Raw genomic sequence first — 14,451 nt, forward strand, 5'->3', positions numbered from 1 at the left:
CACTTGTGCCCTACTCAGCTCCTAATGTACCTGCTCCTTTCACAGCACAGATATTAAATACCTGTAGCAGAGACTGTTGAATACAGTATGTGGGGGTGCTGTCAGAGGACTTTAGAGGGGGCTCTTTATTCTAATGTCATTAGACTTATAACCCTCTTCCTTCCCTAGTGGGAAGACACCAGCTGAGTCGGACGTTCACCTGTTGGACATAGCCAGGAAGTTAGACATGTATGGGATTAGACCCCACCCTGCAAGCGATGGGGAAGGGACGCAGATCAATCTGGCTGTTACGCACATGGGAGTGCTGGTTTTACGGGTAACGTTTCCCTTTTAAATTCCTACTGTACAATGCAATGGGACCCTTCTGGAAGAGCTTTTCCTTCCATTCTCATCAAAGGTCTTTTAGCTGTACCAGAGCCTATGTGCCGTCCTCCTGCATCAAGAAATCACTTTAGGGATGGGACAGGCTCTGTAGCTAGGAGCTGTAGTGAGTAGATAAGGGAAGTAAACATTTTTTGTCGTAGGCCCCTGTCTGAAATCCAAGGACTTCCCTATCTTCACCACTAACCAGCCTGCTAAGCGCTGGGGGGAGATGGTTTTCCTGTCCTAGGACCCAGAGTTGAAAATTATTTCCTATCCTGAAAAGTAAAAAATCTCAAAAATAGTCACAAACAAACCAAAATCTATTTTTTTTTAGTTTCCGGTCAATTGAAACGTTTTGTTTCAATTTTAATCTTTTTTTAATTTAACCCTTTTCAGCCAAATTAGCTTAAATTTCTAGACAAAAAGTTGTTATGAACCAAAAAATCTGGAATTTTTCATTTTGAAAATGTCAAAACAAAGCATTCTGAAACTTTTCCCTCCACATTTGTTCAAGCTGGGCAAGTCTCTGAGCTCTAGCCAGTGCTAACGAGTGACAAATCACACCCTACATCTCCATACACGGCTTCCCACTGATGTGGGAGGTGCCCTCTTGGAGAATTAGTGTTGTTTGCCCCTTGTAAACTAACGTGTTTGAGAAGTAAGACGTTCACGTTCTATGGCAACGCCGCACGTTTCCCATATAATCTTCAAGCGAAAATAGCCATCTCATGGCGATGCAATTCCCGAGTGCTATAATCAAGACGTCTGCGCAGCGTAGATACATACCTCTGTGTTTCCTGCATACAGTAGGCTAATTCCAACCTGCGAAGCCACTTGGGCTGGAAGAAAATGATAACGAGTGGCCCATTGTTAATAGCTGGCCGCATGTGGAGCACATGCTAAGGCGAGTGATGCGATGCCTGGCTGTTTATTCCGCGAGGTAGACGCACGCACACGTGACATAACAGGAGCATAAGTGCCTCCTCTAACGCTCACTATTTTTCAATGTGAGAACACGGCGCTTGGTGTCATAAACGTGGCAATAACCCAGTCGGGTTGAGGAGTTCCCTTTAAAGCTTGCTGCCCAGAGAGAACGCATGCTAGAGCAGTAAAGGTAAATTAGGGTTAGGTTAATGTGGGAATAATGTACATAACACCTGCACTTTGCCCAGAGGATAGAGCACCCCCGCCTCATACAGGGCCTGATCCTGCATCACTGAAATCGACCGGGGGCGGGAGTGTCTAAGCCAGAGCCCATTGAAATTAGTGCTAGTCTTTCCACTGATGCCAGGGGGCTTTGGACAGGCCCTTGGAGCTTTGCAATTAACGTCAATTAACACAGGATCAGGCCCTGTAGTCTTATCCTTCCCGGTTGGGTCCAAATCCGCTTGTCTGATGCCATCCCCTTGGAGTCAGGGTAAACCAATGCTGGTAAATTTGTGGGATTGTAAAGTGAGCAGGATTTGAGGCCAAATCCTTGGAGCATCACCTACACCCATTGGAGTCAATAGAAGCTGAGCGCATTTCGCCAGATCAAGGCCCTGGCTTGTAAAGATTGACCATGACCAATCATGCTCCAATGCGTTGTCATTGCAGGGGAACACAAAGATCAACACATTCAACTGGGCCAAAATTCGGAAACTGAGTTTTAAGAGGAAACATTTTCTAATCAAACTACATGCAAATATCTCTGTAAGTACCACGTTACCGCCAGCTGCCAGGCTTGAAGATTACGTGTTTGTATCAAGCTAGGAATAGTTAGAAGGACTTTGCCAAGGTTGGAGGGCCCCCAAAGCAGGGCAGTGAAAGCCTCTTAACAGTGTGTGTGTCGGGGAGTGTCACTGGCATCCGAACCATGGCCCCGCCCCCATGCCGCCCCATCTCCCCGAGGCCCCGCCTCCACGCCGCCCCGTCTCCCTTTTAAAAGTGGTGGGGCCATGGCCCCCCATCCCTCCCTGTTCCAGCGCCCCGCCCCAAAGTTCACTTACTTCCAATAAAATCTGTTCCCTTGGGCTGTGTCAGTGTTGGTGTGTGGTCTCTCGCTTCACCTCTGCACCGCTCTCTTATTTGTCCTGAGACGTTTCTTCTCATGCTGGTGAAATGGGTGAGAACCCCCAGGGGCACAGCGTGGTGAGGCCTCCACAATGTGAAGATGGATAACATCCTTGGGGTCCCAGTGTATTTCCAGCCGACAGCCTGGTTATACGTTCAGCTGCCCCAGGCACTGCTAGGGGGAAGAGAGGTTCATGTGTAACACAGGCTAGCGGCCCATATACATCAGAACAGGGGCCCTCACCCGGTCCCCAATGAGACCCACGCTCAGTTTCAGCTCTAAGTCCATTGAGGGGCCTGGGTCACAGGGCTCACAGACCAGGCCTGCATCACTCGCTGCACAAAGGTGCATGTCTCCTTGTGTGAAAAAGTGCTCGTGTTTTCACAGCTGTTGGACACTGACTTTGCAGCACGGCGGGGAGTGGGGGTGGATTAACCCTTTGGGTTGTGTTTCGAATGTCCGGTTCTCATCCAGGCTTTGTGCAAGGACACCTTAGAGTTTACCATGGCAAGCAGAGACGCGTGCAAAACGTTTTGGAAGACATGTGTGGAGTACCACGCTTTTTTTAGACTCTCCGAAGAACCAAAATCCAAGCCCAAAGCCCTCCTGTGCAGCAAAGGTTCAAGTTTCCGCTATAGGTAAATCGCTCACACTAGCTCCGTTAATACCATCAGTCTCTTTGGTAGTGTTAGCTGTGTGGGGCAAAGAAACCTGGCGCTTGCATGTGCCTTTAGGCACAGCCTGATGAGCAAGTAGCCCTGGGAGGGCGGCAGTGGGACAAAGGCTGTGTCTACACAGGGATTAAAACCCCTGTGGCTGGCCCGGGTCAGCTGACATGGCATGTAGGGCTTGGGCTCTGGGGCAGAACAATTGCTTTGTAGCTACTCAGTCTGAAGCTCAAGTGAAGGGTCCCTGAGCTCTGGCTCCAGCCTGAGCCAAACGTCTACACAGTGATTTGTAGCCCCGGAGTCAGAGTCAGCTGGACTGAGCCATGCCCCAGGGCTTTTATCCCCGAGAGTCTCCTCTGAGTTGCAGTTCTTGTCTGGCTTCCTCCTTGCCTGGGCGAGGCAGCCTAGGTCCATTACCCCTCTACCCACACCCTCTGCATCTCACCCAGCCCACCTCTTGTGGAAGCAGCAGGGCCGGGCCAGGCCTGCCTGCCTGCACCCCTAGCTCCTTTGTCCAGGCCTGTAGTGCAAGGCGTGAGCCAGCCCTTGCTGCTGTGTTGGCTACAGCAGAGGTTCCAGTCCCGCTGTACGGGCAGCACTGTTAGAACTGGTCTTTCACGAGCGTTTTTCTGTCCTTGCCAGTGGCAGAACCCAGCGGCAGCTGCTGGAGCATGGGCGCAAGGGGAAGGGGAAGAGCACGCCGTTTGAGAGGTATCTGAGGGGGCGGAGGCGGCTTTGTAGCATTTCACGGGTTATTTGCAAGGGGAAACTGACGCGTGCGTCTTGGATTTGCAGGAAACACTACCCGGCTCAGTACCACGAAAGGCAGTGCCGCTCGTCCCCAGACCTCCTCACAGACGTGTCCAAACAGGTACTGGTCTCTCCTCAGAGAAATACAGTGTCTGTCGCTGATGGAGAAAGCCACCGGCCGCCATGCCGGGTTAATCATTCCACCGCAGCCTTTGCTGTACTGGAGGGAAAGCAGTTGCGCGGGACCCCAGGCTGGGCCATTCCCCGGGTATTTTGGGAGCATGGCACAGCAGCGAACAGGGGAGCGCATGTCGATGGGAATGGCGAAGGAGTGAACCCCAGGGTGGGGCCAGCACTTGTGTACAACACTGTACAGTGTGTGTGGGAAGCGCTGGGTATGTTATCTCCCCCTTGCACAGTGGATCGTGCTGCGTTGTAATGGGGCATGTGTGTGTGTGTGTGTGTAGGACACACTCGGGAGACTTGGTTCCCTCCGTGCTGGGACCCACATTCCTCCCTGTTTCCCACCCGACCAGGGGATAACAGCACGTGTTCATCCCCCCACCCCACCCCAGCTAAGGGCTCCCCTAGTGGCCCAGAGGGGCTAGAACAGAGGTGGCTCCTGGCGGCAGGGGAAGGGAAGTGGTACCACCAAGGTAGCCTAGCCGGTGGGACTTTGCCTCATGGCCACACCCTGCAAAGTTCTGACGGTAACCGCATGGCTCAGGCTGGGCTTTCCCTGCGCCCTGCCCAGCCCCATGCTGAGAGCAGAATCTGGCCGCGTTCCCACCCTTGCAAGGTGGGTGCGTGTGTGTGAAAGCTGCACCCACTGCTGACAAGTGCCCTCGGGGCACCTCAAGTCGGGGGGTGTGGAAAATAAAACACCTGGCCTTCGCTGTTTGTAACCTGGCCTTGGCTCACCTCTGAATCCTCCCCGGAGAGCTAGGGGGGGTGAGGCAGACACAGCTTCTGGTTCACTGCCTGGCTTTCAGCTGTTGGTTGGTTTGGGTGCTGGTGGGAAGGGGGCACAGGGCTGTGTTCGACCCCAGGGGCTATGGAGCAGCATTTATTAATTTGGTTGCTCTTGGGGCTGTAATGATTAGAAAGCAATAAAACCAAATAGAAGACAAGAGAGAGAGAAAGACACCCTCCCCACCCCCCGTTTCCAGTCCTGTCCCCCTACCCTAACGGGCCCTGCTGTCTCCCTAGGTTGAAGACCTGCGCCTGGCATATGGCAGCAGAGCCTGTTACTGGAACGCAAACGGGGTCCACGCGTCAGATCCCATGCTGGACAGCAGGAGGCGGAATTCCTCCGTGGAGGTGACGTTCGCGGCGGAGCTGGAGCGCTCCAAGCCCGAGGCTGACCCCAGGCTCCTGCCCCATTCCAAAAGCAGCTCGGCCTTCCCGTTGGCCTACGCCGAGCTGGAGTCGGAGTGGGAGCCGGCCGACGGCTTCGGGCAGCGCAGCCCGCTGACCTCCTTCCAGCCCAGCCACAAGCTCGCTGGAAACAGTAAAAGCACCTCGGCTGGCAACATGAGGGAGGTCGCCTCCAGGCAGCTGAGCTACACAGATGTACCGTACGTCCCCTCCACCAGCCAGCCGCTGGAGACGACGTCTCCACAAGTGTTCTTTTACGTGGACAGGCCTCCCCCGGTACCACGCCACACGCCAGCTGCTGCTGAGGAAGCAGGGAGAGGGCTGAGTGGCCCTGGCCCCGTGTCAATGAAACCTTCCAAGAGATGTCCGGCCCCGGCCCAGAGGAAGGGTCTGCAGCCCGAGGCCCTGCCCAGGGCTTGCTGTGTTGGCAGGCACCTGGAAGAGGAGAGCAGAACCCTGGCTGGGGCTTTTGACTACAGCATTCAAGAGCAACTGCCCAAAAGATCTTGGAGCCAGTCCGATATGAAGACCATCCATTTCCCATATGGGTCGGAGTTCAGGCCGCTGGGCCCTTGCCCTGCTCTGAGCAGTAGAAAAGTAAGTATCTTACGGTCCCTGCTCGCCCAACAAGGGCTTTCCAACCCCGCCGCAGCGCCACGCCAGGCCGAACGCGGTGTGGGCAGCGGGACCGAGTCCAGTGACTCCGACTCGGATCTCCTGAACGTGGATTACTACTCTCTGTATGGCCGGGTAGAAAAGTCACCCCTGGCCCGGGTGCGTCTGTCCTCGGGCAGCCTCCAGCTGGAGGAGGAGGATGAAGAGGTGTCCTTCGCGACAAGCAGTGCAGAAGCAAGGACTTCAATGGGCATGTCCAATTATTTCACGTAACCGTCTCCAATGGCTTGAGAGCGCAGAGATTTCCAAAGCCAGCTGGAAGGAACAGGAAGGTCATTTTTGTGTGATGCTGCTCCCTCCTTGCTAAGCATTGTGACGGGTTAGTGTTGTGTGAGTACAATTAGCTGTAGAGACTGTGTTAATGGATGACAGGGGAGCTCTAGGACATAAAGATCTAGGCAACAGGCAAGAAAAAAGTAGCCAACAGTGGGCACCCCAGCAAAATCTTCTACATCGAGGTTCTCAATGAACGGGGGGTCAGCTAGTCACGTCCACTGGGCTCACCCCAAATTGCTAAATGGCAGGCAAGCACCAGTCAGCTCATGGCCACTTGGGAACAAGGGTCCTGATGCATGAAAGGTGGAGAACCACTGTCCAACAGCAGGGCCACAGAAGTGTCACGTCAATTCTCCTCCGTGAGGGGAATAGAAACACCATTAAACGAAAGCTGCTAAAATGTCTGTTTCTAATGGAGAGCGCGCGAGACCCTCAGTTGGGCTGATGGCCGTTGGGAGCCTGTTTGGGAAGACTCGTGAGTGTGTTAGCAGAATGTTTGTTATGGCAGCTCCATATGCCCCAGCTCCTGATCACAAAGGCGCCCACTCTGTGACACCAACCGCTTGTATTTTGATGCTGCCACATCACTAATGATGGCGAGGAGCACCTCTCTTCTAACCAAGGGCGGTGCAGCAGAGAGCCTCGCCCAAGCCACTAGACAGGTTGGCTTGAGTATGTCGGAGTTGCATCCCAGTGTGTTGGCCACTGGCTTTCAGATTTGTGTAGGGAACGAACGCCACCTCTTCCCCAGCCACAGCAAAGATACTGCCGAGAAACATATTTTGCCGGTCAGTTTGTAAATCGTTTTTAGCGGCTGCCTTGCAGGCTCCCCCCGCCTCCAGTGAGGTGGAACGGTACCTCCCATTACGACTGACAGTGAAAACGTGTCTTTGCCACTCACATCCATCTCTCTCCTTCCTTCTGCAAAGAGACCGCGCATGGCCACACAAGCAGTACCTGGTGTGGGGGCCTAAACCTGAGCTCCCAGAGACGCAGGCTTCTCGACCCCTAAATTCAAGTGAGCAGCCAAGAGACCTGGCTGGAATCACTGATGGGGAACGCGCAAATACTTCAGCCTGGCTGAATGGGCCCCTCCTTCCATCAGTAGTGAACGAACCAGCCAATGCACAAACAAGGCGCTCACTTGGAATAAGCTGTAACAGGAGAGTGCTATGCAGGTGGACAGGCTCCCAAAGGCATTCCCAGGTCATCTGTCTCACTGCAAAGTAAGACACTGTGGTTACTAGAGATGGCTAAAAAAAAAAGGAACATATTTTTGCAAAAAATGTTGCCCTTTTTTGGTGTTGAAAAATTTCAAATATTGATGTTTTCTGACCAGCTCTTGTATTTACCAACCACAGGAAAGTGGAAATATCTATTTTTAACCTTGTATTTTAGTTCTTAAAACATCTAATTTCCCCTCAAACGCTTTGTAAGGAAAAAAAGGTCCAAGCGACCCAACCCGAGCCCGACCTGGCTGCTGTGAGATTCTGGCGTGTTCTCTGTCCAGTCCTGTAGGCCACAGCTGTAAGGGAAGGCTGGAGCATGCCTGTGGGGGTGCTCTGGGGTCACACACTTGCCTGGCAGGGAGCCAGCAAACCAGGCTGTCGGGCACCGTGCTAGAGTGGCTTTGTTGGCCACGCTCCTGGTGGGGAAAGACGCAAACATCAAGTGAACGGTCAAGACAACTGGGGTTAGCAGGATGCTGCCCACCCTGTATTTTTCAAGCTCTCGTCTTCGTTCTATCGTTTTAGAAGCTGGACAATAAAACAAACGAACCCCTCCCCCACTGCTTTAGGTGTGGTGTCTTTTTCCTTTTTCGGGCACAGCAGAAGCAGCTGTGGGCCAGTGGAGCCTACGTACCCGTCGAATGCCCAGGTGTTTAGCTTCCTCCTTGCTCCACCCAGGGTCACCCACCGGATGCACAGCAGGTGCGGGTTAAACCTGGAGATCGCAGGACACTCATCACAATCCTGCACCCCCTCCACAGAGCGGCCCTGCCTGGCCCCTGCCAGCTGCCATTTGCTGACCCCCTTCTGGACCATCCCTGGGTTGGCTGCCTCACTGCTTGAAGCAGCAAAACTCTTGGTTGGATTTCCAAAGGGACCCCCACCCCAAGGGACCTTGCCAGAGAAGGGCCCTGAGGTTGACTCCCTCACGCAGCGCCTCAGGTGCTGAGTATTTTGACTCCTGGGCAGAGGCGGATGAAGATTTATTTACACACAGAACTTTTGGGCCTCCACATCCCTGCCATGGGGCCCTGCCCCCTGTTCTTCCCCTTCCATGTCCCCTGACTGGCCAGAAGCTGGGCCATGGTAAGAGCTGCCCAGGGGGCCTGGTTGCTGTGGGGAGCCCTGGGCCCTCCACCTGCCCTGGGTGGTGCACCTTGGGGTGCAAGGATGTGGGCCAGGGGCTGCTCTCGGGGTCCCCGCTCCCAGGGCAGGTGGAAGGCCTGGGCTCCCTACAGCTGGCCGGGCTCCCTGGGTGGCTCTTATTGCAGCCTAGGGCAGTGGTCCCAAACAGTGGAGCTCATGGAGGGGACAGGGCGGGGCCTGGGTCAGCTCCCACAAGGGGATGGGCAAGGAGTGTCACCCACCCTACCCTGCTCCCAGCTGCACCTTTGGCCCCATTGCTCCTGGCAGGGGGTGGGGAGGGAGGAAGGGGTGCTGACTGGGTGTGTGTGTGCGGAGGGGGGGGTGACTGAAAAAGTTTGGAGATCCCGGACTTGCAATTCCATATGGCCAGTTTTGGCCCCGGGCAGCCCAACTTTTTTGGCAAACCCGGGCATTTGCCCCGTTAGCGTTTGCCGTCTTGGGCACGTCTGTAGGGGCCTGGCTGAAAGGGCGGTGCAAGGGGCCTGTCTGTCTACACGGCAGTTAGACACCTAGGGCTGGCCAGTCAGGGGGTGCTAACTTTCTTATTGCAGAAAAAACGAACACGAGGGGGCCACTCCCTGCCCCTTCCCTGAGCAGCCCCCCCCCAGCTCCTTCCATTTCCCCCTCCCGCCAATTGCTCACTCCTTCCTCCTTCACAGCACAAGGAGCCCCAGTGGCCACCCCTTCACCTCGGCGCTTGTGGGACACGCTGGCTGCTTCCCAGGGAGCCTGCCAGCCCCGCGGTGCCACCGACTTGCCTATTAACGGGCTGGACGGCGGTGCTGAGCAGGGCCTTTTTCCACCAGCAGGCCCCCCCCCCCCACCTCGTAGGGGCCTGGGCTCCAGCCCAAATGGCTGCATCACAATGAACCGGCCCGTGAGCCTGAGTCAGCTGGCACGGGCCAGCCGCGTGTGGCTAAGCTCACGTCCGCTACGGCCATGGAGGCCAAGGCTTTTGCCCTCGCTCCCTGCCAGCAGTTGCTGTAGCCCTCCGGTACTAGCTGCCCTCTCCGCACGGCCGTGCCAACCCTCACCAGGCAGCCAGGCTAAGGGGTGCTGCCAGGCAGAAACGCGGGCCTCGCGCGCGCACGCTTGCAAGGCCCAAGGGCCATTCACCAACAAAAGTCTTTGTGCCAAGGGCTTTAAGGGTGCGGGGCCGTGCCTGTGAGGCCCCCCCCAACAAAGGCGCTGCCAACAGGCCGCTGCCCCCTTGGACCTACACGCACGCAAACGGACCAGGATGTTTAGCCACCCGAGAAAGGCGTCTCCCCCCCCCCCCGCCCCCCACACACACAGCCTGCCCCCTTCCCTCCAGAGTCACAACAGCGTAGTGCACCCCTGCCCAAAAGAGGCCCCCAGGGAGATGCCCCTCCCTGAGCCTGCCTGCTGGCGCTCGTGCGCCCTGGGAAAACGGTGCGTCACAGCCACTTGGGGCGTCACGCTTAGGAACGGGGTAGCTAAGACGTAAACACCATGGTACTATAGTAATCCATGGGACGCCCGCACCTTGACTGCTGCGTACGGTCCTGGTCGCCCCCATCGGATCTGTTGGAAATGGGAACGGCCCCAGAGGTGATTGGGGTGTGGAGCAGCTTCATGAGGCAAAACTAAACTGCCAGGGACTGTTGAGTAGGATGACCAAGGTCTAGACCATCATGCCTGGTGTGTTACCCCTTCACATAACACACGAGTGGGGGGTGTATGTGTGGGCCGGGGGGGTTACACGCTGACACGGCTAGGCAGCTGGTTTAAAACAAGGAAGTATTTCTTCGCCCAGTCAGCCCGTGGCACTTTTTGCCACAGGATGTTATGAAGGCAAGAACTGGAAATGGGTTTAAAAAAGAATTTCATGGCGGATGAGTCCATCACTGGCTCTTAGCCAAGGATGGAACCCCACGGTCTGGGTGTCCCTAAACCTTTCACTGCCAGAAGCTGGGCCTGGATCACTTGCTAATTGCCCTGTTCTGTTAATTGCCTTTGAAGCAGCTGGCCCTGTCCCCTGTCAGGAGACACACTAACGGGCAGGATGGATCTTTGGCCTGACCCACTGTGGCCAGTTTGGTAGGCTGGAAGAGGTGACAAACCCTTCTACTCCCCGTTGTCACCGACACCACCCCCTGGGGCCCATGAGGCAGAACGATGAGCCTGGTGAGGGGCCTGCCTGATGTCTGGCAACCAGCCGCAAGTGTGGCTCCCACACAGAGCCCAGGGAAAGGCTGAGCGCGCATGCATAGGAACCATGATGCGGCGGGGGGCTGGGCCCACAGCAAGCTGCAGCTGTGTTCGGGATGGGACGGTGGTTCTATTTCTACTGCCATCGCCAAGCGGCAGAGTTCAAGGTGGAGGCTGGAAGCCCGTCTCCTGACGCTGCATTTCCTGGTGCAGGTTTGGTTTGAGCCTCTTTCGGGGGTTGCACAAGTTTGCGTGTGGGAAGGGCAAGGCACGGCTCCACACCCCTTTCCTTTCGAGCAGCTGGGCTTCCTTTGAAACGGACACTTTGTCCCACGTTCCTGGGAAATTCCAGGTTCTTTCCTGGCTGTCACGGCAGAACCAGGGAGAGCAGCAATGTGAGCGCAGGGCCGAACACATGGTTTAGCATGTCAAGCTGGGGGTGCTCGAGGTGGTCCGCTCTGTGACCGGTTTTAGAAGATGGACTGGGTGGGAGGCCCATCTTGAGCTCAGTGCAGGCAGGCCCCGCTCCATTGACAGCAGTGTTTATGGTGTTTGTAGGCCAGGTCTGAGTGTAACATGCCTGCTCCAGCCTCTAGCCCTTCATTAGATATGGGGGATGTTAGCACAGATAAAATCCAACAGGTTACAGCAAACTCCCTTTATTGCAACGGACTCAGAACCCACCCCCCACAATTGCATCAGGCCAGGATGAGGAATTGGTAAGGGATGGATAACTGCTTTTCCAGTTGTAGGGCCTGTGGTTAGGTGTTTGACTGTGTGTGTGTTTTCCCTGGGGGCTGCCCCAGGTCTGCGCAGACAGCTGGCACAGCAGAGCTTGAGCAAACTGCCCAATGACCACGAGATCCGTGAAGGTATGAAGGTGCCAGGCCAGGTTTATTGTCAATGAAGCACAGTAATAGCACCTGGCAGACTCTACAAGGATGCTAAGACACGTATACCCATGACAATGGAAAGTCCCGCCATTCTCTGAGCTGTGTCCATTTCCCCCTCAGCTGGACGAAGATACTCCCTCAGAGATACATCTTTCTACTCTGATACGAACAAATCAATACTGCCTCTAACCATCCTCTTGTACATGTTGGTTTGAGTAAAACATTTTTATTACGTAGTTACCCTGACCTTATCAGTGTGTTCCTGTTATCCTTGGGGAATGTTTTTGTACCGTCCTTGATAGTGGGACGTTCTGGTACCACTTGATATTGGGATGTGTTTGCATGAGCACTCTGTGCCTAGCTCTTCTTAGGAATGTGTATTTCTACAATATCAGCTCTGTTCTTGCCAGATTCTGTGTTCAGGTCCTGCCTCATTCCAGGCCTCTGACACAAGGGCTTATGTCTCATGCTTTCTTCCTACTACAGGGCCAAGTTCTCAGGTGCATAGGTTATATTTGCCACTTTCCCCCCCGACCCTAACCTCATGAACACAAATTTAGATCAGATGCAGGGCTGCTCCAACTTGTGCTGGCAGTAACAGGCCTCTAGAGCTGCTCAGTCAGTCCAGGATCACTGGAGCATATCAACTCCAGACGCCTGTCCTCCTTCCCAGGGCCTGCTCCCACAATGCACCATTCTTGCATGAGAGAAAGCACTACCTGATGCTCTAAGATGGGGATAAGGATCTAGGCACTTGTCTTTTGCATCCAGTTTCAGAACAGGACAGATTATGTAACTTGACAGATTAACACAACATACACACAGCATTGTACAGACTTCCTCCCCTCGCTGACATAGAAGAAGGATATGTGGATAAGACCTATTTTAAAAATAGGATTTGTGGTCAAACAGAACGCATGACAAGCCTGCACTTCTGTATATAATTGAAAAGGTTCCAGCCACATGGTCTTGGAGGGAGAAGTAGCATTTAAAAAAAACAACAACATGCCAGGTGACCTCAGAGAGGTGGTGTCTTAAGGGCCAAACTGGAAGCATCTGAACATGGACAGGCAAACCTGAAATCTCCTTTAGCCCTGGTGTGTGGGAAATATTGTTTTCTATTCACTAAGCAGTCACCTGTTCTAAGAACAGATTTTTACGATTACGATTACTACCTGTACACAGTACAAAATCTTGGTGGAATCTGAGAGAAGCTGAGTTAAGGGGTTTTAGGGAGGATTACATTGACAAAGGACTCGGATATGCAAGTATGACGAATAGAATACATTTCTTTTTTTAATGCGATTCTATTTCCATAAGTGACTAAAATGTCAATTCTCAACGCAAGGTGGAAAATACACTAGTCAGAGGATGGTTCCCTAATGAACCCTCTATACTAAAAGTATAATTTACTCTCCTCATGGAGGCACAGGATTTCAGCAGAGTAAATCCCATTTGAAACACAATATTTGCAGTTCCTCCAATGGACAGCACTACCAAAGACCAAGGCTCTTCACGGCCATCCATGAACTTAGCTCCACAACATCCCTCTGAGGTAGGTAAGTGTTGTACCATTTGACAAGGAAAGAAACAGACAGTAGTTCAGTGACTTGGCTGAGGTCACACAGCAAGCATGGAGTGGTACTAAGCCCACTGCTCTAGCCACTCAGGACAGGCTTCATTTAGAGTTACGTAGAATAAAGCCCCAGGCATCAAGATGAGGACGTAGCCTTCAATTACTAAATTCAGAAAGGATCACCTCTCAGTAACACCCCTCCAGCCCAAATAAAACATCATCTTGAGGGAAAGTGACAATGGAATTAAAAATAACAGGTTTTGAATTCTGAGAAATGAGTATGTAGTAGTTTAGTGAGATTCTTGGTGAGGAGACAGACAAGTACAAAATCAAAGTTAACTGGGGCACCATGCTTTCTGTACCTTGAATCTGAAATATGAGTTCACAGTGAAGTTTTGACGTTCTGAAATGTCTACAACTCTGTCAACGGTCCCATATATATGTCTGCATGCGCACATACTGATAGATTATGCTTCAAGAATGAGATCAAACTGAATACTGTAGTTGTTCCACATGTCTAGCATTCCACGCTGTCTAAATTCCAATAGGTGTTCTTTGGACAAGGTCAGCATGGGAAAAAACACCATTTTCTAAAGTAACATGCAACTCTTTGCAAGGAGCACTTTTGTTTAAATAGAAACATTTAAAACTTGGAAACCATAAAACAATAATTTGCAAATTTAACTAAATCCAAAATAAAATGCACAACAAAGCAGGGTCATGAAAGTTTACAGAACTTAAATATTTATTTTTAAACCATTTTAAACCCCAAAACATTGAAATAAGCTACATCTATAAACAGATTTACAGGACTAACAACTACATAAGCTATAGGAGCACTACAATTTGTATCTGTGATGCAGTTATTTTGTAAAGCCTCAGATCAACTGTATATACAACTTTTGCTGCTTTTACACTTATAAAAATATTTATTTAATCCATAACATTATTGTTTTCAAAACTATTTCCAGACTTTTTTCTCAGATATAAATTCTAATTGAGTTTTAGTTATATAGCAGATGAAAAGTTTTAAACAGAAACATTTCTTTAAAATTAAAACAAGGAGTTAAAAGTAATTTTTACAGTGTAGGCACCATTGAAAATAATTGTCCTTGGCATGTCTAACCACCATCTCTCACGAGTGTCCTTTATATAAAAACGATGTAATGGCAACTTTTGACTAAAAATGCAGTATTTGTTTGCACACCGTTACTTTTTCCAATATTTGGCAGACAGATTTCAGATTTCTTTAAAATGACTTTTGTGCAAAAAC

The 14,451-nt window shown here is 52.3% G+C and overlaps 1 protein-coding gene across 3 annotated transcripts in view; it reads left to right on the forward strand.

The window, feature by feature from the left end:
- FRMD7 (FERM domain containing 7) overlaps window positions 1-7,931 on the forward strand; it is a 34,170-nt gene extending 26,239 nt beyond the window's left edge. Inside the window, exons 7-12 of one of the 3 annotated variants that reach the window (XM_084639853.1) lie at window positions 169-316; window positions 1,960-2,055; window positions 2,891-3,054; window positions 3,727-3,795; window positions 3,880-3,955; window positions 5,044-7,931. In XM_084639853.1, the coding sequence (XP_084495979.1) occupies window positions 169-316; window positions 1,960-2,055; window positions 2,891-3,054; window positions 3,727-3,795; window positions 3,880-3,955; window positions 5,044-6,099 (1,609 nt within the window). In that variant the 3' untranslated portion in view covers window positions 6,100-7,931. Of the gene's footprint in view, window positions 1-168; window positions 317-1,959; window positions 2,056-2,890; window positions 3,055-3,726; window positions 3,956-5,043 lie in introns of all 3 variants that reach the window. The other 2 variants (XM_084639854.1, XM_084639855.1) reach the window with 2 other exon arrangements.
- The last annotated feature ends 6,520 nt before the right edge of the window (window positions 7,932-14,451 follow it).

Source organism: Lepidochelys olivacea (assembly GCF_965140295.1).
Source record: "Lepidochelys olivacea isolate rLepOli2 genome assembly, chromosome: 9".
In the NCBI taxonomy this organism is placed as follows: domain Eukaryota; kingdom Metazoa; phylum Chordata; order Testudines; family Cheloniidae; genus Lepidochelys; species Lepidochelys olivacea.